The sequence below is a fragment of the Pseudorasbora parva genome, chromosome 8 (assembly GCF_024679245.1).
Source record: "Pseudorasbora parva isolate DD20220531a chromosome 8, ASM2467924v1, whole genome shotgun sequence".
Classification (NCBI taxonomy): Eukaryota; Metazoa; Chordata; class Actinopteri; order Cypriniformes; family Gobionidae; genus Pseudorasbora; species Pseudorasbora parva.
In genome coordinates, this window is record NC_090179.1 from 32,152,078 (window position 1) to 32,177,240 (window position 25,163).

Below are 25,163 nucleotides of genomic sequence, written 5' to 3' on the forward strand. Positions count from 1 at the left end.
TGCCTTTGGTATCCCACAGTCCTGTGCTTTCCATTCAGTGACAGTTGAGCTGGGAAAAAAGATGGTGTCCGAAAGTTGCGTTTGAAGGGTCAGTTTGTTAAGAATATTTTTCACTTCTTATGTCATTTTTAGCGAGAAATGACTAATGTAGTATTTAAATGTGTTTAGTTCTCACCAAAGCTCGCTCTATTTTGCTGTAGATCATTAAACCGTTACACTGCCTCAGAAGTCTGTCCGAAATCGTTTCATGAGGTACTTTTATTCACTAAACGCTGCCTTACAAGCCATTGTCGCATAAGGCAGCGAGGCAACGAGTCAGCTGCCTAGGTTTTTGGACGCAGCCTATATCTGTCATCGTGTTAAACCCGTTAATACGTGCCAGTCTGCGATTGGTTCCCACAAAAGTGTAACAGAAGCAGAAGAAATGTGTTCCAGACCAAAGAGTTCCAGAGTTGCCGGGCCAAATCAAATCGCCAGCAGATCAGGCTGGGTTTACCCAGTCTAGTCAGTGACATGACATCTATTGATTTATTTAAGGAAGTGTGTGTAAGATTGTGGCAAAAACTGGAACTGCAATCACTATCCCCTCTCCCCCTCATACCTGACACGAGATGCAGGATCCAGCCGGAACGTTTTATCTGCAGCTGTGTTAAGGCATTCTGAGTTTCAGGACCCCTTCTTCCTGCTGAAGCTTCATGTCTTGTGGCCTGTATCCACATTTGTCTCCTTAAATGCTCGTTTTTTTTTTTTTTTTTTTTTTTGGGGGGGGGGGGGGGGGGGGGTTGACAGCTTATACAAACGTAGTTCTGTGTTTTATTTATTTTTTAGCTTGTTTGCTACACACCTTGTCACATATCAGCTTTTGGGCATTGTTCTGCTTTTTGTTGTAAGTAAGAAATGACAAGGCAACTGCTTCAACCAATACAAAGTCAATGGAGAGCGTTGGATTGTACCCCCCCCCCCACCCTTCCCCCAACCCCAGTGTGGGTGTGGCCTAAATGTGCTCTGTCTCTATAGGTTGGAGCCATAGACCGTAAAAAAAAAATAGGTTGGAGCAGGCAGTAAGACTTTAATTACTGATTAGTCATTTCACCCATATTTCCCTACTATAAAGTTTTCTAACTAAGTATTTCCGAATTCACAGTACTCATAGAAGAGTAGGCAAAAAGACCCAGGATGTCCTACTTCTGGCAAGATTCTTAAGTGTGCATACGATGGATACTTTTGAGGCCACTGGAGAGGATTTGTGAATAGCATGTTACCGACACTATTAGATCACATGATAATGAGAAAATGGTGAATGTAGTGCGTCCAGATTACATTCATTCTACACACATTCATACTATATATAACTTTTTAGCTTTCGCAAAGTAGCTTAATACCTAAAATAAGTATCAAGAGAGTATGCGATTTCGGACACAGCTTTTGTCGTGCACTTTAAAACTTTGCATACTTTTTACATTTACAAGCATCTAATTAACACACTACATGAGCATATCTAAAAAAGCATAATCGGGGCACTTTAAAAGGATTGTTCACCTAAAAATTATCATCATTTGCACAGCCTTATGAAATTCACAAACCTTTTTGACTTCCTTCAGTGGAACACAAAAGAAGTAGTTCAACAGAATGTTAACGAAGAAGGAACAAAAAGTGTAAAAGCGGCTGTTGATGTTGATGGACATCAGGACAGGCGGACAGTGAAGGGACCTCAGCTGGGTGTTGTTGTCCCCATCCCCCAACATTCCTCGTGACAGGTGCGAACAACGCCAGGGCCCCCGAGAAATGTCTCTGTGCCATGTCTGTAAAGACAACTGACATTGTGTGTGTTCGCCAGAAAGACTGACTTCACACATTATGCAAATCATATTGACAGCATAGCTAATGCTTTTTATTAAGCTAATTACCCTTAAGGTCATTTCTATTTTTGGCACAGGCTAGTATCTAGGAAATGAGAAACTAACTAGTTTAGTAAGAGAGGGCATGTTAGCAGGTTTAGAATCTGTACTTTAAAGAAAGCTCATTTTATCACTGCTTCGTTTCATTTTGTTGGTTCTTAAAGGATTATTTTAGATGTAAATTCAGTCATCAATTTCTCATCTTCATGTCGTCCTGAACCCATAAGACTTTTGTTCATCTGAAACACAAATGAAGATCTTTTTAATAAAATCAGAGAATTTTCTGTCCCACCGTTGAGTCTATTCACCCAAAACTCTGACGGTTTAAAGCATTCATTAAGAGATCATAAAATGAATCCATATTAACCAAGACATGAATGCTTTATAGCTTTATATGATAAACAGATTTAATTTACTCTTTATTCGCATAAGCATTTATTTCAGCTAGTGGCCGAAAAAAGATTTATCATTTGGTTTTTGTTTTTAACTAAACAGTCAACATAAATGAATAAAAATATATATACAAATTATAAAAACACTTAAAGTTAGTAGTCGCAGTTAAGGCCACCTAATATAAATTGTTACCAAATATTTTCACATTTTAGAGGGGTGGTTGATTGCTTTTTACAAGATGTAAAATAAGTCTCTGATGTCCTCAGAGTGTGTATGTGAAGTTTTAACTCAAAATACCCCCCAGATCATTTTTATAGCATGTGTTCTGGTGCATTCAAGTCATGTTGCAAAGATCGTATTTACGGGTTGAACGAACATAAACGCCACCACCAAGTCGTAAATACCAGTGGGAAGTTCGGGATTTTCTTTAAGCCTGGATACGCCCGTGTTTAGTGGCTTCGTAGATTAATTAAAAAAACGTAAAAGATTAAAACTGTGTTCTTCATTTTCTATAAGCAGAGTTAACAAACGTTGCTGTATTTTCGTGAAATTTATTAAGAGAAGGTACACTGCAATCTTGCTCCGACCAACGATACTTGAACGCACAGGATGTCGTAAACACGACCTCGTAAATACCAACATCCCAGGAGGACTTGAATGTGCCATTAGCAGCTCAGAGCTCTGATTACCTGTAGACATGCAGGCAATGAAACTGTTCAGCCTTTTATGTTCATACCGGACAATGATGGAGAGACTCAAGAAGAAGTGACAGCATGTAGAATGCAACAGGACGTTTCTGAATGTTAGTTGATGAATGTATGCATAGCTGGTGTGGAGTAAACTATCTTTAAGTCATTGATCAGCATATTCTGTCATGGTCATTTATAAATTCTCAACATGTGTATTCCTGGGGGCAGGGTTTATGTAAATAAGGAGGGAGGAAGCTTATGTATTCCATTTTTTGTAGTCCTTAAAAAAAATTATTTAAAAGAAAATATTTCTCTTTACATTAAACTTTGATCGTCAGAACTTTGCCGATGTTGTTTATGCTCAAACTGCAGCATTACACACTAGCTAAAGTTAAACTGAAATCATAATCAACCACCCCTTTAAATCTGTTTTTATTACTTATAGTTTTTTGTGTTATATGTGAAGCTTTAGATATTCTCTTGAAGCTCTTAAAAAAGGTATAGACATGATCTAAAATTGGCTCATTTTCTTCTGTGGAACACAAAATAAAATATTTTTGAATGATGTTTTTGTCCATAAACTGATAGTCAGATTGTGCACCCCATTGAACCCCAGACTTTTTATTGAACTGACAAAATAAAAGGAGAAAAAAAAAGACATTTGTCAAAATATCTTACTTTTGTTCAGAAGAAAATGTCTTACGGGTTTGAAAATGATATTTTTCGATTTTGGACCTTGCCCTTTAATGTTTTTCACCTGCTCATAAGTGCCAATCGAGGTGCTTGTTTTCTTTTATATCAAAATCTAAAAAAATAATAATAAAAATGGAAGATTTTTCTTTTGCTAACCTTTTTTAGAAAATGAAAACCCAATAATTTGGTGCTTCAAAAAAAAAAAAAAAAGCTCCACTCTTGTACTTCCGCATCCAAATGGCTCCTGGAAAATGAGTCCAATCTTTGCACTGGCTTAAAAGGTTTTCTTCTATTTTCAATAGCTTTATATGTGACTGGCATGATAAGCATCATAAGTGATTTGTACATGTAGTACTGAGCATTCTGAATCCAGACTACCAGAATTGCATGTTTCTATGTGTGAAAGATTGCCATTCATTTTACACTCTTGTCCTCTAAGACATGTTCACTTTTCAGGGTTCACGTGACATGTTCACGACGTAAGAGATATTATGTCAACAGGCAAGCGCTGCCTGACCAGTGTGCGGTTTGGGAAGAAAAGCTGTTTAGATACCTGTCCGTGATCATATGGGTTTCAAATACCCATTAAACCCATACTGATACATCACTTTTTATTTTTCATTTACGAGAAGGTTTGCAACTGCAGAGCTGAGGCCCAAGAGCTGCTATTTCTAAAGTTCAGTGCGTACATGAGATTAAAATATGATACTATTAATACAGTTAGCATTTTCATATTCAGTTCAGAAATGGTCCTATCAGTCTCTATTAGGCTCAATTTATATGAGCATGAGAAAGATTCAGACACTTTTTTCTAGCACAGCATATCCTATCAGGATAGGGATTATTTAAATGAATAACTGTAGCAAAGACCTAGAAGTTTGATCTTTTATCATAGCAGTTACCTCAGTTCTAATAATAATATAATATAATATAATATAATATAATATAATATAATATAATATAATATAATATAATATAATATAATATAATATAATATAATATAATACAATATAGCTAATAAAAATAAGAATAAATAATAAAGCTTTACAAGGTGGTCCTGTAGTTACATTATATCATTTAAATGGTTCCTTCCAAGTATTAAATCCAGTTCTTCTGAATTTTAACTGCATTCGGGCTTTGTTCCAAAACCTAGTGAGCTGCCCGGCTGTCTGCTGCCTACATGGGCATCTGCATTCCAACTGAGCAACACTCTTATCGCCCACACATCACACAAATAGTGCTCTTCAAATCATCCACAAGAGACTCGAATCACAGCAGAGTTGCTCAGCTAAAAAAATGTAACTGTAACTCTCTAGTTTACCAGATTTTGGAACAAAGCTTTATTTAGATGCAGACATCACTGATGTTGTTCCACTCTCATTTTTCTATGCAAATTTGATTGGGCTTGTGCTTGTTTATTATGTCAATAGCGAAACCACAGAATGTTTTCGGGATTATCTTTCAGGGATTTCCTCAGGCTCTGTTCCAAATCCTATTTTACTGCCTACTTAGGAACATGTGCTCTCACCACTAAGGGTGTTTCAAAAGGTACCAGATAGAGAATTTACCAGATAGAGAACAGTACAAAAGGCATTCATAGAGAATTTCAGTGTAAAAAAAAAAAACACATCATCCAAGGGTTATTGCGTAAGCAATTATAATAAATACAGTTACAACATGCACAGCTATAGCCTACCCAATGTTTCTACAAACCCGATTCCAAAAAAGTTGGAATACTGTACAAATTGTAAATAAAAAAAGGAATGCAATAACTTAAAAATCTCATAAACTTTTATTTTATTCACAATAGAATATAGATAACATATCAAATGTTGAAAGTGGAACATTTTGAAATGTCATGCCAAATATTGTCTCCTTTTGGAAATTGTGAGAGCTACACATTCCAAAAAAGTCAGGACAGGTAGCAATAAGAGGCTAGAAAAGTTAAATGTACATATAAGGAACAGCTGGAGGACCAATTTGCAACTTATTAGGTCAATTGGCAACATGATTGGGTATAAAAAGAGCCTCTCAGAGTGCCAGTGTCTCTCAGAAGTCAAGATGAGCTGAGGATCACCTATTAGCCAAATGCTGCGGCGAAAAATAATGGAGCAATATCAGAAAGGAGTTTCTCAGAGAAAAATTGCAAAGAGTTTGAAGTTATCATAATCTACAGTGCATAATATCATCCAAAGATTCAGAGAATCTGGAACACTCTCTGTGTGTAAGGGTCAAGGCCGGAAAACCATACTGGATGCTTGTGATCTTCAGGCCCTTAGACGGCACTGCATCACATTAAAGGAATGCTACTGTAATGGAAATCACAACATTGGCTCAGGAATATTCCAGAAAACATTAATGGTGGCAAGGGTGGATTCTACGCCTTCAGGGTGGATTCTATAGGTCAAAAAAGAAGCCATATTTAAACATGATCCGGAAGCGCAGATGTTAAAATGGACTGTGGCAAAGTGGAAAACTGTTATGGTCTGATGATAATTTTGAATTTTTTAAGTTCTTTTTGGAAAACCAGGATGCCATGTCATCTGGACTAAAGAGGACAAGCACAACCCAAGTTGTTATCAGCGTGCATGAGTTCGTGTGGCATGGTCTTACACATCCGGAAAGGCACTATCAATGCTGAAAGATTATCCAAGTTCTAGAACAACATGCTCCCATTCAGACGTCATCTCTTTCAGTGAAGATCTTGCATTTTCCAACATGACAATGCCAGACCACATTCTGCATTTATTACAACATCATGGCTGCGTAGAAGAAGGATCCGTGTACTGAAATGACCAGCCTGCAGTCCAGATCTTTCACTAATAGAAAACATTTGGCGCATCATAAAGAGGAAGATGTGACAAAGAAGACCTAAGACAGCTCAGCAACTAGAAGCCTGCATTAGACAACAAAAATGAGACAACATTCCTATTCCTAAACTTGAGCAACTTGTCTCCTCAGGCCCCAGACTATAAAAAAGAGGGGATGCCCCACAGTGGTAAACATGGCCTTGTCCCAAATTTTTTGAGATGTGTTGATGCCATGAAATTTAAAATATAAAATAAATGTTAAAAAATATCTTTAAAAAAAATATTTTTCCCTTAAAATTATACATATCAGTTTAAACATTTGATATGTCATCTATGTTTTATTCTGGATAAAATATTGAAATTCCACATTCTGTTTTTAGTCACAATTTGTACAGTGTCCAAACTTTTTTGGAATCAGGTTTGTATGTGCAATCAATTTTTTTGCTTTTTTATGCTTTTATGCTAGAGTATCATGTTGTTAGCTTACTAACATGCTAATGGAAAACTCTATAGAATGCTGCATGGGATGATGTATTTTTGTTGGACAAAACCCAGAAATTAGTTAGCAATTTAGTACTTCCGGTTCATCCTTTTGAAGTGGGTTTTGTGAATGGCATTTTGATTAAAACCCTAAAATAAGATCTGTGGTTAAAACAAGCTCAGGATATTTTCACATTCTACGACATAAAATACACCAGTAATACCCCACTTGTGATTTTTAAAGCTTTTATGTGTATTGAAAAAAGCAGTTACTAACAAGTTGCTAAATGTGACTACAGTGCTTGTCGGGGACATCACCCCAGCACACCAAACAGGTAAACTCATCTACTCTCTATAGTCTACAGCCTCATTGTGATCATTTATCTCGGACATTTGGGGAGCATGTTTTTGGAAGCTTGATGGTGCTGATATTGACAGATCGTGGTGTAGTTACAGCTTAAGGTTAGCTTTTTATTTCTGCTAATTGTATTTAGGCTCCAAAATTCATAAGATCTTATTTTTTTGCAATAATTCAAAATATTATGGAAAAATCATATTGTTTTTTTGTTTTGTTTTTTGAAGGGACTGGGGTGGTCATGCTAACTTCCAGGTTGGCCTGGAATGTGTAATAGTCCAAATCAATCTAACAAGAAAATATAAGTACTTTTCGAGATGATGAACTGCCACTGGATTTAAGTAAATAAGAAAACATACGAATGACATTGAATGAATTCATATATACAAATTAGCTACCGGCCAATTTGCAAAAATGTAAAGTAGTTACAATTGCCATGAAATTGTGTTGAACTCATTCATTTTTTCCATAGGAGAATGGATTTTTAACAATAAATAATACATTTCAAACAACATGCTGTGAAGGTTGATGATTGATGGTATATGCTTTTGTTAAAGTCATCAGCCCACATTCTTGAAATGGATTCTTATTCTTTCAACTATTTAACAGCATAATTCCTGATGAAAATCTAGCTGTTATCCATGGCTCCGCATAGTATGGAAGATTGTTTCCGCCACAAAAAAAAAAAAAAAAAAAATGTTTTTTAATTATTTCACAATTGTGACTTTTTCTTCCAATTGTTAGTTTAAATCTTGCAAATTCTGACTTATTTTCTCAGAATTGTCTGATATGAACTCAGCTGCCAGTTATAAAGTCAGAAATGTGAAATATAAACTTGTAATTCTACACTGTAAAAAAAAAATGTAGGTCTCCAATCGAAAAATTTCAAGTGACTGATCACATCAAAATTGAATTGGAGTTAAAGATCCCATTCTTTGCGATTCCATCTTTCAAACTTTAGTTAGTGTGAAATGTTGCTGTTGGAGCATAAATAATACCTGTAAAATTATAAATTTCAAAGTTCAATGCCAAGCGAGATATTTTATTTAACAGAAGTTCCCTTTCAAAGCCTACAGCGAACGGCCGGTTTGGACTACACCCCTGCACTTCCTTCAGGAATGACATCACTAGAACCGTTTGTTGACTAAGCCTCCGCCCACAAGAACACGCAAAATAGGGGGCGTGGTCTTGTTGCTCTCACGTGGAGAAGAGCGCGCATTCAGCGCTTGAATCTCCCCGTTATGGTAAGAGGCGGGACCTTTCCGGGCAAAGTGCGCTAAGCGGCTGTCCAATCACAACACGGGAAGCGCTGGCCCAATCAGAACTCGTTACGTGTTTCTGAAGGAGGGACTTCATAGAACAAGGAAATCATCAGGCCATTTTTAGGACAGAGAAAACAGCGCTGTACAGATAAGTAAATTGTGTGAAAAATACTGTTTTTTTACACGCGAAACATGAACGTCATATTGCACACTGTAAACATAATCAAAGCTTCGAAAACACACGAAGAACGGGACCTTTAAATTGCATAAATTTACAGAATTTCAATTCAGCCAACTGAAAAATTTCAGTCACCAGAACATTTTCTCCAGAACATTGGAGACATTTTTTTTGTTTTACAGTGTAAGAAAAACAATCTTTTTGTTTGTTTGTTTGTTTATACCTCGCTATTTGGATTTTATAATTAGCTCTTTAGCACCAAATTAGCTCTTAAGCTCCGCTCACTCACATGAGGTACAGTAAATGATGTAATCGAGTCTCCCTGCACTCTCAAACCTCTGAAATTAACCATTTCAATTTTTATGTATATGTATATTTTGCTGTAAAAAATAAAATATACTGTTTCTATAATCAACATCTTAAAAGCATTTTTATTTATATCGTTCACGGTGGTTCTTTTCCTCATTAACACCATAATACCTTTGTCCAGTTTTTAAATACTTTTTTGAATTTTATTTTATTTTTACTTTTTCACTACAGGAACCAAAGTCTCTCCAAAAGTGGACAGGCACTTTTGTACTCTATTGAAATCCGTTGTAAGTCTTTTTCTTGTGCTACGTGTGAGGTGTGCTATTTGTATGAGTTTATATAGAGTGTTCCAAATCAGTCACTTATGTTCCAGTTTAGTTTTGATGCTACTTTAGAAAGCTCACTAGGTTTTGGTATAAGGTGATGATTCACTACACAAACCTCATTCAAATTATAATTTAATTACTGTAATACCAGTACTACAAAAATAATGATTTTTGTGTCTAACACTAAATATAATTCTAAATATAAAACTGGGCCAGGATACTGTTTTGCCAACAGCTCTAACTTTAGTTAACATATTTCACATGTGAATTGAGGGTACTCTTCAAATTAAGCTCTGGTGAAGGCCAAAGCTCTGTAATTTATATTTGGGCTAATTAGTGAGGTGTGGGTCTTGTCTTATAAATAGAGGCAATTACTCATGAATATGTGTGGGGCTGTCCGCTGAGGTTGAACACTTGGTATACAGGATGTTGCTTACTGCTTACGTGTGTGTGTGTGTGCGCGCGTGCGTGCGTGCGTGTGTGCGTGCGTGTGTGTGTGTGTGTGTGTGTGTGTGTGTGTGTGTGTGTGCGTGTGTGTGTGCGTGCGTGTGCGTGTGCGTGTGCGTGTGCGTGTGCGTGTGCGTGTGCGCGTGCGTGTGTGTGTGTTTGGACACTGCATACACTTACACATTTTTGAATGTCACTGCATTAGATAACACAATATCAAAGTTGTGTGTATAGTTGCTTGTTTGTGTGAAACATGCCAGAAACATTCCATACATCTCAGCTCCTCTTATAATCTGCAATATTTTTCCCTCTTCAACAAACTTTCATCCTTAGAGAAATGATTAGTGCTTTATGAATAGTGCTTACATCATTTCTGATATTCAAATTGCTTTGACATTATTGTTGTGACCTTGTTATCTCAGTGGCTTTGTTTCTAAAGACAACGTCTTTTTCCTTCACCTTAAGACCTTGTTCAAGCTTCCCTCTGCCAAAAGCTCACAGATCGTTATGTACGGCATATTTTTCCCAGTCTAACACAAGGGCATATGGCCTGCTTTATGAGCATGATGGTGCTGTAAATAAGAGCAATGCCACAGTGCTGTTGTGTTTTAAGCAAACCGACAGCAGCAACGATCTGTTCTTTACTCTCTGTGAAGGTCTGGCAGCAGCAGACGCATATGTTATCTTCAACTCCTCTGATATGTTAAGAACAACTTTATCTTTTTAGAATAATTTTTCCTAATCAAAATTTACATTTCATCAGTGATTGTTAATGACCTGACCTTGTCATAAAAGTAGAGCTCACTCAAATTATATGTTTTTTTTTATTATTATTTAAACTGTCACAAGGTTAAGGGTTAGTTTACCCTAAAATAAATATATGCCCTAGTCCCTTCTTTCCTTTTCCTTAAACAACAATTCCTATATATATATATATATATATATACATACTTTAGAATAATGGTCATTAGTTAACATATAGTTAACTACAACAATTAACATGAACTAATGATGAACTGCCCTTATAAAGCATGTATTTATCTTTGTTAATGTTAATTTCAAAAAGTTAATGTGTGTGTGTGTGTGTGTGTGTGTGTGTGTGTGTGTGTGTGTGTGTGTGTGTGTGTGTGTGTGTGTGTGTGTGTGTGTGTGTGTGTGACCACTGACAGATGAATAACACTTTACTGCTCTTTACAGTACAGTACAGCTCTTTACTGTTAGAATATTAGGCAGCAAGTGAACATTTTGGATTGTGAAACAAGTGAAGCGTAAAGGATACGAGTTTGACAAGGGCCAAATTTTGATGGGTAGATGACTGGGTCAGAGCATCTCCAAAACTGCAGCTCTTGTGGGGTGTTCCTGGTCTGCAGTGGTCAGTGTCTATCAAATATGGTTCAAAGAAGGAAAAGGGGTCAACTGGAGTTCCAGTTCCATCCATACATGGATACTTTTTGAGGATTCCCAGGCGTTGTATTTCATATTACATTTTTTTTAGTCTTGTGTTCTTTTTTAGAAAAATTGAAATGCACATGCACTACAATTAAGTGGACTTTTATTTTTAACAATGGCTGTTTCAATAGGAAATACAGCCATATCAACTAAAATGATATGGTGGGGTTCAAATTGTTCAAATTTGAACCCCACCATATAATTTTAGTTCAAAGATAAATCAGTGTCACATTCAAATAATTTTCCATTTCAGTCCACTTCAGGATGTTGTGCTGTTTTGCATTTATTTAATCCAGCACAATGTTTTCATTATTTTCAGCACAACAATTCACTGATTATCATGTTCTCCAGAATCATTTGAGTAAGTTTATGTTTCCAAGAACCAAGAACATCTGACATTAGTTAAAAACATCTACAGCTCTGAAAAAAATAAGAGACCACTTAACATTGATTTCTTAATGTTGGTCTCTTAATTTTTTCCAGAGCTGAATATTACATTTCATAAGTTACCTAGAAATCTGAAATTCTCATTCAAGTTACACAAGTTTCTTTGGTAACACTTTAGATTAGGGTCCAATTCTCACTATTAACTTGCTTATTAGCATGCATATTACTAGGATATTGGCTGTTTATTAGTGCTTATAAAATACTTTCCTTGAGCCTACTCAATACCTAAACTTAAACACTACAAAAACTTTGTAGTTAGTAGTTAATAGTTTGTTAAAAATTATACCCTAATCTAAAGTGTGACCGTTTCTTTGTTTATTTTTTGTGTACTATAACTTTGAACTGCAAAAATTTCATTATAGACTTTTAAACCTCTCTGTATTGTCGAGAAAGTATTGTACTGTTCTCGCTGAGGTGTAGCAACTCCAACTAAACAGTGAGCTAAACTCTCTCTATTCATGAACACGAAGAAATCCTGAGTTCTTTGTATGCAGATTTATTTTCTTCACATTGTTTTGAATCCATACATATGAGATGAGTGATGAGAGACGAGAGAGTGAAACTAGGAAACAAACAGCAAGATACTGTTATTAGCTAAGTCACAGAGTTTCTATTAACATTACTTTTACAGCATAAAATCAATATGCTTTAAAGTTAACTCAGTCAGAACAAAGATTATATACATACAAGCGATGCTTCTACTGGGGAATCAACAGGAAGGATGCATTTTCTCTGGAGCAATGAACATCTGCATTCATTACAGTCTGCCGTATCTAACGCGATTTCCTACTTCCGGTATTGACTCAGTAAACAAACGTCAAAATAAAAGTCTGCATGAAACTGAAAGTATATCAAAATTAAATGCATAAAAATTATACTTAGATGACTGAAAGGCAGAACACTCCCCGTCTGACCTTAAAGGTCACTATTAACTATAAAATGTCTCTGAACCTTAGTCTTTGGGCATAAGAAGAACTACTTCTGACACTGGTCTCAAGAACACCTTTGCAGAACCTTGAGCTGAAGTCCTGAGCTCTACTTTCCTTACTTTGCTGTCACTCCCAGGGAAGACAGCTGTGATCCTCGCCATAGGCCACGAATTACGTGCAGCTTGACTGTCCTTCAGGAGCACAATGTCCCCTTCTTTCAGGTCTCGTTGGGAATCCCGCCATTTCTGGCGGGCTTGCAGAGTGGGGAGGAACTCCTGACGCCAGCGACGCCAGAATCTGTCAGCGAGAGCTTGGACTTGTTTCCATTGTCTGCTGAGAAGATCCTTGTCTGTGAAGTCTCCGTGCGGTGGGGCAACCCCAAACTTCTGGGTAAGTATCATTGCAGGAGACAATATGAATGGTGACTCTGGGTCAGTGGAGATTGGAACGAGAGGTCTGGCATTGATTATGGCAGTCACTTCCATCATGAGTGTGCACAGGACATCATGGGTGAGTTGAATGTTCTCTTGGAGCAGGATTGCATCGAGGATCCGTCTTGATAGGCTTATCATACGTTCCCATGATCCTCCCATATGGGACGCATGAGGAGGATTAAACACCCATGAACACCCTTTTTGACTCAAGAAGTTCTGCACTGTGATGTCAGGTTGTTGTCGGCTCAGTCCCAGTTCTTTTGCAGCGGCTACAAAATTTGTTCCACAGTCTGATCTTATCTGCTTCGCAGGTCCCCGTATGGCAAAGAAACGTCGTAATGCATTAATGCAACTGGACGTGTCTAGGGACTCGATGATCTCGATGTGCACAGCTCGGGAGCTCATACAGCAGAAGAGCATTGCCCATCTTTTACTTTGGGCCTGTCCACCTCGTGTACGTCTGGAGACGATTTGCCATGGTCCGAATACATCCACTCCTACATAGGTGAAGGGTGGGCAAGTGTGTAATCGTTCTGGAGGTAAGTCTGCCATAAGTTGTTCCTCTGTTCTTCGGCGCAACCTTCGGCACACTACACATTTGTGCAAGACAGAGGCAATAAGTCGTTTTCCACCTATGACCCAGAAGCCCGCTGCTCTCAGGGCTCCTTCGGTGAAGTGGCGGCCTTGATGCTTTACCTCTTCATGGTACTGTCGCACCAACAGCAGAGAAACATGGCTGGTTTTGGGCAGGATGATGGGGTTTTTTTCCTGAGTGCTCAAGTCAGCGTGTTTTAATCTGCCACCGACACAAATCAGATCACCTTCAAGAACAGGTCTGAACTTATGAAGGGCACTGTCCTTGGTTACAGCTTGTCCGAGCTCAAGAGCTCTGAGCTCTTTTGCAAAAACGTCTTCCTGTGCGGCTCTGATGATGATGTGTCTTGCCTGAGACAACTCATCTGGTGTGCGTGGGAGGTTGCAGTGGTGCCATCCTTTACATTCACTGGACTTGTCATGTCTGTAAGCATTGGCTATGTGGATGAGTAGGGCAATAGCCCTGGTGAGGGAGCGCATGCTTGAAAAGCGCTGTAACCGTGTGGTGGTAAGTCCTCTGTTTTGAATGCGAGTAAGAAAACTACTCACTTCAGGTCGTATTTCCATGTCTGATTCTGGGTTAACAAGTTCAAATGTATGGCTTGTATCCGTGTTAGATGGATCTGGTTTGTGTAAAAAGGCTGGTCCAGTGAACCACATAGTCTTTGTCAGTTGGGACGCAGGCACTGACCTGGATGCGTGGTCAGCCGGGTTGTCCTCTGTGTTGACATAGAACCATTGGTCAGGTCTTGTGGACTGACGAATTCGTCTGACTCGATTATGAACGTACACATAGAAGCGTTTTGTCTGATTGTGAATGTATCCGAGCACGACCTTGCTGTCACAAAAGAACTTGATTGCATCAAGCTTCATGTCCAGTTCATCTTGGATGAGTTCGGCGACTTCTACGGCTAATACTGCGGCACACAATTCCAACCGAGGAATGGTAGGTTCGTACTGTGGGGCCAACTTAGCTTTCCCTAAGATAAATCCTACTTCGACTTGTCCCTCAGCTTGAATGGTCCTAAGATATGCCACAACTCCAATGGCCTTTGAGGATGCATCAGAGAAGACACATAGCTCCGTGTGTAAAGCATTGGATAGTGACGTTGCTGTGTATGAACGTGGGATATGCAGCTTGCTTAATTCATGCAGTGACTCACTCCATACTTCCCATTGCTTCAGCTTTTGTTCTGGAAGAGGAGCATCCCAGTCACATGTGTTGACACTGAGTTCTCTCAAGAGACTTTTGCCTTCAATAGTTACAGGTGCAACCATGCCTAAAGGATCGAAGACGCTATTCACTGTTGACAGGACTCCCCTTCGAGTGAAGGGTTTCTTGTGCTCTGAGGCTGTGAATGTGAATGTGTCTAATGCTGTCTCCCACAGCAGTCCCAAACTGCGTTGCACTGGTGTAGCTTCACCGCTAAGGTCGAGGTCTTTCTTAGCTGCTCTGTCCTCAGATGCAAAGGCCTGAAGGACGGCTTCCCTGTTTGAGGCAAACTTGTGAAGCCTCAGGTTCGACTCACTGAGAGAGGTCTGTGTTCTCTGTAAGAGACTGATGGCTTCAGCTTCAGTTGGCACACTGATGAGCCCATCATCTACGTAAAAATGACGTTCGACAAACTGGACTGTGTCTTTTCCATGTTTGTGTGCACCTTCATGGATGGCTCTCCTTAGTCCGTAGATGGCTACAGATGGTGACGGGCTGTTGCCGAAAACATGGACCCTCATCCTGTAGTCGATGATATCTTTAGACATATCATTGTCTCTGTACCACAAAAACCTCAGGTAGTTCCTGTGGTCTCTGCGGACAAGAAAGCAGTGGAACATCTGCTGTATGTCAGCAATCACTGCTACCTGTTCCTTGCGGAAGCGGATCAACACCCCAATGAGTGAGTTATTGAGGTCTGGGCCTGACAGAAGAACACCATTTAGGGATGTGTCAAAGTACTTTGCGCTGGAGTCAAACACCACACGGATACTTCCAGGCTTTTGCGGGTGGTAGACTCCGAAAGTAGGCAGGTACCAACATTCTTCATTCTCCTCCAGTGGCGGAGCCACTTCTGCATGTTTGTTGTCAAATATTTTCTTCATGAATTCTAGAAACTGATCCCTCATTTCAGTTTTTCTCCACAGCGTTTTCTCCAGGGAGGTGAAGCGAGTGAACACCTGTTCACGGTTGTTGGACAAACGTTGACGGGGAACTCTAAAGGGGAGAGGAGCGACCCAGTTGTTTGACGTATCTCTATACATTTCTTGGTCCATGATTTCCAAAAAGATTGTGTCCTCCATGGAATGGGCAGGTTTGTTGTCAGACTCGGTCTCGTTGAAGACCTTTAGTCCAAGGGACTCTAACGATGCCTTGTGTGGTTTGTTCTTCTGCTCCCTGCCAAGGGACACATCCTCAATCAGCTTCATGAAGCCTTCACATGGTCTTAGAATAGAGGGTCGGCCATTCTCTAGCACACTTGTCTTGAACGCGCTCACAGCTGGCTTGTGTGCATTCCCAAGGCACACGTCTCCTACCAGGACCCATCCCAAATCCAGTCTTTGTGCAAAAGGGGCGTTGTGAGGTCCGCTCACTTGCTGTCGGACTTTATGGACTCTCACAATGTCTCTGCCTAGCAAGATGAGGATTTCTGCCTTGGGGTCGAGTTCTGGTATGTGTTCTGCTACACTTCGTAAGTGTGGATGATAACGGGCTGCTTCAGGCGTTGGTATTTCAGAGCGATCATTGAGAATGTCATTACACTCGATTAGCGGTGGTAGCAATAGGCTAGTCTGCCCATCAAGCGATTCGACCTGGAAGCCCTCTGCCTTTCTGCCTGACGTCTCCACCAATCCAGCACAGGTCTTCAGTGAGTATGGGAAAGGTTGGCCCTTGATATTGAAAAGTTTGAAGAAATCTGATCGCACCAGTGAACGGTTACTTTGATCATCCAGAATAACGTACATGTTGATTGCCTTCTCATGTTGACCTTGAGGGTATATTCGTACCAGACAGATCTTTGAGCAGGATCTTGCTGTTCGCTCTGGACCACATACCTGGGTGCAGTGTGAGGAGATGGCTGTGCTGCTGCTAGCATGCTCCTCTTCCTCCCCGCCATTATCTGGTGGGGGTGTAGACCTTCTGTAGACTTGAGGTGGTGGACCTGGATGCATGGCAGCATGATGTCGGTCGCTGTCACACTCCATGCACTTTACTGTTGCCTTACAGTCTCTTGCAAGATGACTAGCTGATGTGCAGCACTTGAAACAAATTCCATTCTCCTTGAGAATACTCTTTCTTTCTTCAAGAGACTTTCTTCTAAATACTCTGCATTTCCTTAGCGAATGTGGTTTGTTGTGAATGGGACAGTTTTTCTCTGGGCCACTGGGCTTTCTCTCAGGTGAGTTCGCAGGTGGGTCTTTACTTGAAGAGATGTCGGTCTTGTGAACCGATATTTTCCTTCCATAATTATTTGAGACTACTTTCTCTGACTTCAGTCCATTGTTGCTGGTGCATGGAAGGATGAAACTGGGATCATTCCTCCGGCGTGCTTCATGGCAGATGAAATCTGCAAAGTAATCGAATGGGGGGAAGTGGCCGTTGTTGTCCTCTTTAAATTGAGAGCCAACTGAGAGCCATTTTTCCTGTAGCCCATAAGGGAGTTTCTCCAATATGGGCCCAATGCCCCTGGCGGTATCCAGGTAGGCCAATCCTGTGAGGTAACCTTCTTCTCTGGCACTTTGGAGTTCCATAAGAAGATCGCCTAGGTCTCTCAGCTTCCCATAATCTTTGGTTGATATTCTTGGGAATTCATCCAACCTCTTAAAGAGCGACTTCTCCATTACTTCAGGAGCAGCGTAGCACTCTTGGAGGCGATCCCAGGCCTTTCTAAGTGCTACATCTGGGTTTCCGACATGCACAGAGCGAATCCTTCTGATGTGTTTCACGGACTCTGGTCCGAGCCATTTAATCAGCAAATCTAACATTTCAGTGGAGGTGAGTCCTAAGCCGGTAGTAGAATTGCTGAATGATGATTGCCATGCTAAATAATTTTCAGGTTTATCATCGTATTGGTAGAGACTTGTACTTACTAAATCACGTCGAGCTAGGTAACGTGCCAGGTGTTCTGTTTCAGGTGTCACGTTTGCGATGGGTGGTACATACACAGGCATGTATGATGGAGCTGTTGCTTTAAGTGGTGACTTGCGAGGATGATATATTGTCTTGGGTTTTGCGGGGTATCCGCAGTCACTAGTAGGTGTTTTGTGATGTTCGTCATATCTTACCAGACCTGTATAACCTCCATTAAGTGGTGTGCTGATCTGCTTTACATCCCTGAATTTAGCATGGTCGCTGAAGAATGGCTTTTCCGGTGCTGTGTTATGCTCAGATGGTCTGTTATAAGTTTCAACCTCTCCTTGCCCTTCCTGTAACTGTAAGTTGCATTCTGGTAGAGGATTCCATGTAGCGTAGCTGCCTTCGGACAATACTGCCTCAGGTAATGTTGCATGGGCAGATGCTTGAGTTCGTGCTATACTATGTACAGCTTGCGCTTCAATATATTCATTAGTGCGTGTTACGATTTCATTTCGTAATTTAGCTTGAGAAGATACATCGGTCTTGATTGAATCTTCTAGATCTAGTTCGGCCGCTTCTAATGCCTCAGCTTGGGCGATGGCTGCGGCCGCCTCTCTTTGAAGTTCAAGTGCGCCTAGTTTAGCTTCTAGCTTCGCTTTTCCTAATTGTAGTTCTGCTTCCTTCTCTGCACTTTGTACCTTCAGCTCTGCTTCTTTCTCAGCAAACGCAGCTCGTGCCTTTGCTGCCTCTGCTTTAGCGCGCGCCCTCACTGCAGCGCTTGATGCCGATGAGTGAGAGCTCTTTGATTTTCTTGTGCGTGCAGATGCATCGTCAGTCCTTTCTAATTCCATTTTACTAACTTGCTTCTCAAGACGTTGAAACTCCAGCTGGATTACGCTTTTTCACTGTACTGTTCTCGCTGAGGTGTAGCAACTCCAACTAAACAGTGAGCTAAACTCTCTCTATTCATGAACACGAAGAAATCCTGAGTTCTTTGTATGCAGATTTATTTTCTTCACATTGTTTTGAATCCATACATATGAGATGAGTGATGAGAGACGAGAGAGTGAAACTAGGAAACAAACAGCAAGATACTGTTATTAGCTAAGTCACAGAGTTTCTATTAACATTACTTTTACAGCATAAAATCAATATGCTTTAAAGTTAACTCAGTCAGAACAAAGATTATATACATACAAGCGATGCTTCTACTGGGGAATCAACAGGAAGGATGCATTTTCTCTGGAGCAATGAACATCTGCATTCATTACAGTCTGCCGTATCTAACGCGATTTCCTACTTCCGGTATTGACTCAGTAAACAAACGTCAAAATAAAAGTCTGCATGAAACTGAAAGTATATCAAAATTAAATGCATAAAAATTATACTTAGATGACTGAAAGGCAGAACAAGTATTTTGTCTCTGTCTTACAGAAGCAGTGCTTTCACACAGATGAAAAATTGCTTTAATGAAGGTACAGTTGCCTTACGTTTGACCTCTGTTTGTGAGTTATTAAAATACCATCACAGTATGATATAAAAAACTAAGTTTGGGGGTCATTATAAAAGGATATAACCTGCAGGAAAGCTGTGAAAATGAGAACTGAAAAGCGTTTGAAAGAAAGTATACAGAATGAAACTTCTGCAAAAAAAAAAAAAAAAAAGATCTCAAAGGAGACTTGTGAAAGGTCAAGGGTCACTCTACAAGATCCCCAGAGAATAGAGTAAAGGTGCACCAGTCAAGCATATCAAGAGCTCTGCATAAACACTGACATCACAAAAGAAGCCAGTTCTCTAAGAGATCCATGTGAAAGCATAAGTAGATTTTGCATAATAATGACCACGTTACGTGGGAAGATGTTTTATAGTCAGATGAGACTATTTTAGGCAAGATTCAATGATATGCACCATGGCACAAACCCTGTCCACACTTTGAATAAATGTTCGCCCCATGATATTTTGAATAACAACCTTAGTATTTGATTTGACCACTCTTTCATGTAAAGATTTTACAAATGCTGTGGGTTAAAAACACATTAAAAGTGTGCCAGATCCAGCTATTTCTGATGATGAAAGGCTGACAGGAAAAAGAGCAAGACGCAGCAGAGAGAAAGCAGTGTAATCGGCAAATTGAAGTCCCTCTTTCCCTTATCAGCTTCTTGCAAACAAAGGGACAAATTGATATGTGAGAGTTAAGGTGCTGCTGTAAAGATATTGGGCCGCTCCTGAAGGATTTGTCTAGTTAAGCTCATGAAACATTAAGCAGTGACAATTCCATAAGATCAATAGGACTAGCGCACACCCTATTCTCTGCTGTCTTTGTTATTCTTTCCTTTCGCCTCTGTGCCCAAAGAGAACTTCCTTCAGAGAGAACTTCCTTCAAAGAGAACTTTCTTCAGAGAGAACTTCCTTCAGAACCAGGTCAGAATAGCCTGACGTCGTCATACTCAGATTCTAGTGAGAATATGAGTCTGATTCTGCTCCATTGGGCAGTGATTATGAGGCGTGTTACAAACGAACCAGGTAAGAAACTGCCTCTGAACTCAAGTGGATAGACCTGATCTTTGCCGGTGTCGGGAAAATAATTTAAGGATACACGGAGTACTTACCAACATGATCATCCTTTTTGAGAAAAATAGTAAAGATGAATGCATATATGAACAAGTTCTCCATTTAGTAAACTAGTTCAACCCATGCGCTCTTTGGTGACGTGGATGATTATGTTACTGTTGATCATCGTATAAAGCCCGCCCAAACAATTTGATTGGTCCGAACAGCTCTGGTCCGGCTCCACAACAGATCAAGTCCAGACCGAACTTCTAAAACTTAATTTGCATTCAAATGCATCTGAGATAGGCTATCATCTTTTTGATTATATATGTATATACGGTGTATCCAGAAAGTATTGACAGCCCTTCACTTTTCGCACATTGTTATGTTACAGCCTTCCAAAGGTTTTCCATTCCATTCCAAAATTGATTAAATTCATTTTTTTCCTCAACTCTACAAACAATACCCCATAATTACAATGTGAAACATTTGTTAGAAATCTTTGCAAATTTATAAAAAATAAAAAAATAAAAAATCACATGTACATTAGTATTTATAGCCTTTGCCATGACACTCCTGTTTCCACTGATCCTCCTTGAGATGTTTCTACATCTTGACTTGAGTCCACCTGTGGTTTATTCAGTTGACTCGACGTGATTTGGAAAGGCAGACACCTATACGTATATAAGGTCCCACAGCACAAGCCATGGGGTCCAGAGAATTGTCTGTAGACCTTCAAGAGAGGAGTGTATCAAGGCACAGATCTGGGTATGAGTACAGAAACATTTCTGCAAGGTCCCAATAAGCGCAGTGGCCTCCATCATCTATAAATGGAAGAAGTTTGGAATCACCAGGGCTTTTCCTAGAGCTGGTCACCCGGCCAAACTGAGCCATTGGGGGAGAAGGGCCTTAGTCAGGGAGGTGACCAAGAACCCATGAACCAGAATGAACTGGGTGCAAGTTCAGAGCCAGTGCTAGTGTCCGTTCATATTTGGTTCGACTGAGGAGCCTTCTAAGAACTGTTTGCTTTTCCACATTCTTACCCCTTTTCCACCAAGGCAGTGCTGGTGCTAGTTCGGAGCCAGAGCCTAGTTTTAAATTGGTTCTTTGTGTTTCCACACCCAAAGCACTGGCTCCGAGACAGGAAAAGGTGGTTCTTAAGTAGCACCAAAACATTGCTCCACGTACATTTAAAAATAGTATAAACTGTGATTCAAGTAATAAGCTAATATTACATTCTGAACATAGCTTTAGTCACATCATATTTCATAGACTAAAGTTGCAGGAAAGTATGGCAGACTTTTTTCATGATTTTTTAATTAGTTTAGTCAAACACCTGCAGAAATTAAAAATAACTAAATGTGGAGGGGTAAATCACATTATGAAATAAATGTGTTTTCTCCACACACAAACAGAAAAGAAAGACCATAATTATTAACACCCTTTTATACTTTTTGCAACCCCCTTTTTCCAAGATAACAGCTCTGAGTCTTCTTCTACGCTTGATGAGATTGGAGAACACCTGACATGATATCTGAAACCAAATTCATACAGAATCTCTCCAGATCCTTCAGATTTCTAGAGCCATGTTGGTGCTTCTTCTCTTCAGTTCATTTCACTCATTTTCCATAAGGTTCAGGTCACGGGACTACTTTTTATCCCTGTTTGCACCAAACCCATCTGGTGGGTTGGCTGTCAAAAAGCTTTTTTTTGTTTGTTTCATCTGACCACAGAACCAGGTACCTTTTGAAGTTCCAGTCGTGTCTGACCGTTGAATATGCTGGAGTGTGTTTCTAGATGAGCAAGGAAGATTTTTCTTGAATCCCTCCCAAACAACATGTGGTGATTATAGAATTGGTAAAGGCTTCTGAGCCCAGGACTCAACTAATCTAAGTGATTCTACATCTGTAATCCGTGGAGAGTCTTTGTCCACTTGCACTATCCTCCTCACCATGCATTATAGACAAGACAATATAGACACATGTCCTTTTTCAGCCAGATTCTTAAAGGAACTGTATGTAAGAAATGTATTTTAATTAATCAAAAATGACTTTGCTATGTCACTAGACATTAAGAAATCATGTTAATTTCAAATACTTATATCACTGACAACAGTAGTCCGGCCACGATATATTGCCATTTAAAAGTTCAAGTTCAAGAGTTTTATTTGTCACATACACAGTTATACAGAATACAACCGGCAGTGAAATGTAAAAAGTTGTTGCAGCCCTCAACTGATGTTGATGTTGTCACGTTGTGTTTTGGCCTGAAGCTCCACCCACCACCTATCTACCAATCACGTCTTACAAGTCAGTAGTGTTTCAGCATCTGGGTTGCCAGATCTGCTCTAGTCATCACAGCTGCAGCTACAAACGTTCCTGCTGGATCCTGCAGCCGATCTGGCAAACCTCAAGTCAGGGGGGAGTGGGAGAGGGGATAGTGATTGCAGTACCAGTTTTGGCCACAATCTTACATACACTTCCTTTAACATCTTTAGTTGATTGGAACTTCTTAATTATTGCCCTGATGGTGGTAATGGGAACTGTCAATGCTTTAGCTATTTTCCTTCAGCCACTTGTGAAGTTCATCAATCTTTTGAGATTAATAAGTAAGGGAATTCGCCCTTTGTGATTCTTCATATTTACTCCTGTGAAACAACATGTCATAGCTAGACAATTTCATGTTCCTATAGTCACCCTGGTGATATAATATATATATATATTAAGTATATTTCCATTTATATATATATATATATATATATATATATATATATATATATATATATATATATATATATATATATATATATATATATATATATATATATATATATATATATATAAATGGAAATATACTTCAGAAATACTTTACACATAAAACATTCCAGTTGTGCCAGTAATTGTGGCCAACGTGTTTTAGAGAAAAATATTTATTTCCATTCTTTTACTTCAATGAACACTCTCAGAAAAAACAGTCTATTGCTGTCACTGCAGTACCCTAAGCTACAAAAGTGAAAAGGTACATCTTTGTAATATGCTCACCCCTAAATGGTACATATCAACTTAAAAGGTACATATCAGTACTTCAAGAGTGCAGTAATACCTTAAAGGTACATATTAGTACCTTTTCGGTTTTGGAGGGTACCGCCCCGGTGACAGCAATGTACCTTTTTTTCTGCTAGTGAAAGGTTAGGTTTTTGTGCATTTTTTCTCTTTTTTTTTTTTTCTTTTTTTGAATGATAGCTCAAAAGGATAAACAGTGCAGATTTATTTACAGCCATCTTTGATCATATTTACCAGGGGTGATAAATAAATCTGGCCATGACTGTAGGTGAAAAACAGTATGTGACAAAAGGCCTATACGAATTCACAGTACTCATAAGAGTAGAAAAAAAATATCCAGATGACCTACTACTTCCGGTGAGCTTCTGAAGAGTGCATAGATGGGCACTTTACAATCCCTTGAGGCAAATGGGAGATGATTTATGAATGCTGGTCTCATGTTAATGACTAAAGTTAAAATTTCATATAGCGCACACTTTTTTAGCGGTCTTGATGTAATTACTTATTCAAAATAAGTACCTACTTATGATATACGCGATTTCGGACACAGCCGCATCTTGATGCTAACAAAACCTTTTAAAAGGTTCAATGGGGCCTTTAAACTTAAATCTTGCAGTCGTTTAATATGTTAATACATTCAAAACCCATGTGTTTTTGTTCTTTTTACGTACACTTGTTTGTGCTTAAGGACAAAACTCGCAGACTCAGACAGTGTCAGTGCAGTGGACAATAGTAAGCTAGCCTACATCATCAAATGCTGCATGGGGTTACAAAGGCTTCTCTCAGCAGGCGCTGTTTTGATCACTGTCAGGTTTGGGGCGAGGTGCATCTAAGTCTTTCCCTCAGATGACATCACTATTTTGGCAGCGTGACGTGAAATCAATGCTGCTTACGGTGCACATACATAACCTGGCCTAACGTGAGCTGCGGATGAATTGATAATAAACCGCTTGAATTAAGGGTCAATACAGCTTGGAGAGAGTCGAGGACACTGCTGAGCTCCCAGCTTTTAAAACAAGATCCATGTTTGTGTTGGTTAATCACATATTGATTGAGGCCAAGAAACAGAGAAATAACGATGCCCCGAACTTGACTACAGAATGTCTCTCTTTATCATTAGCATAAATGCAGACAAATATTACCTAGGACCTAGTGTTGGAATTTGAAATAAATAGGCCTATCTCTGAAAGGAGTGAACAGCTGACAGTAATCCTTTTCTGTTGGTTAAAACATTAGCTAATGCATCACAGATTCATCAAATCTGCTGTAAAATTGAATTTCACCAAAAAGCAAACAAAGGCACAGATAAAGACAATTATATAACATGCTGTAAAAATAACATTAGCATTGCCTTTGGTGTGATGCAGTCCACAGAGACCCTAAACATGCATTAATAATTCATTGCTGAAGATGCTGAGCTAATAAATAAGTAATTAAATAGATTTGTCTTGTGAATGTCTGCTCTTGTGACATCCTGCATAGCGGACTGATGGAGTTACAGCGCCATCTAGAGAAAAATATATGGTTTTGTGTGAATGTGAATCTACAATGTCTAAGCCTACAGAAATAAATTAATTATTTAAAATAAATAAATAGATTTAATGAAACCGAGTGAACATCAGCTTAACCCTGGAGATTTGTATTCTATTACTTTAAAATTTGCTTTTTTATTTTATTTATTTTTTATGACCATAATGATGCCCATTCCAATATGATTATTTGATAAGGATTTGAAAGAAATCAAGCATAGGCCGCCTACCTATATGTAAAAAGTTAATAACTATATGAA

General features: G+C 39.2%; 1 protein-coding gene across 1 annotated transcript; it reads right to left on the minus strand.

The window, feature by feature from the left end:
* Window positions 1-12,203: 12,203 nt before the first annotated feature.
* LOC137084533 (uncharacterized) lies at window positions 12,204-19,166 on the minus strand. Its single transcript, XM_067450810.1, has 3 exons — window positions 18,960-19,166; window positions 12,424-18,834; window positions 12,204-12,298 (listed from the first exon to the last, which is right to left on the minus strand). Exon 2 carries the CDS (start codon window positions 18,611-18,613, stop codon window positions 12,689-12,691), a length of 5,925 nt encoding a protein of 1,974 aa, XP_067306911.1. The 5' UTR covers window positions 18,614-18,834; window positions 18,960-19,166; the 3' UTR covers window positions 12,204-12,298; window positions 12,424-12,688.
* Between the last annotated feature and the right edge of the window lie 5,997 nt (window positions 19,167-25,163).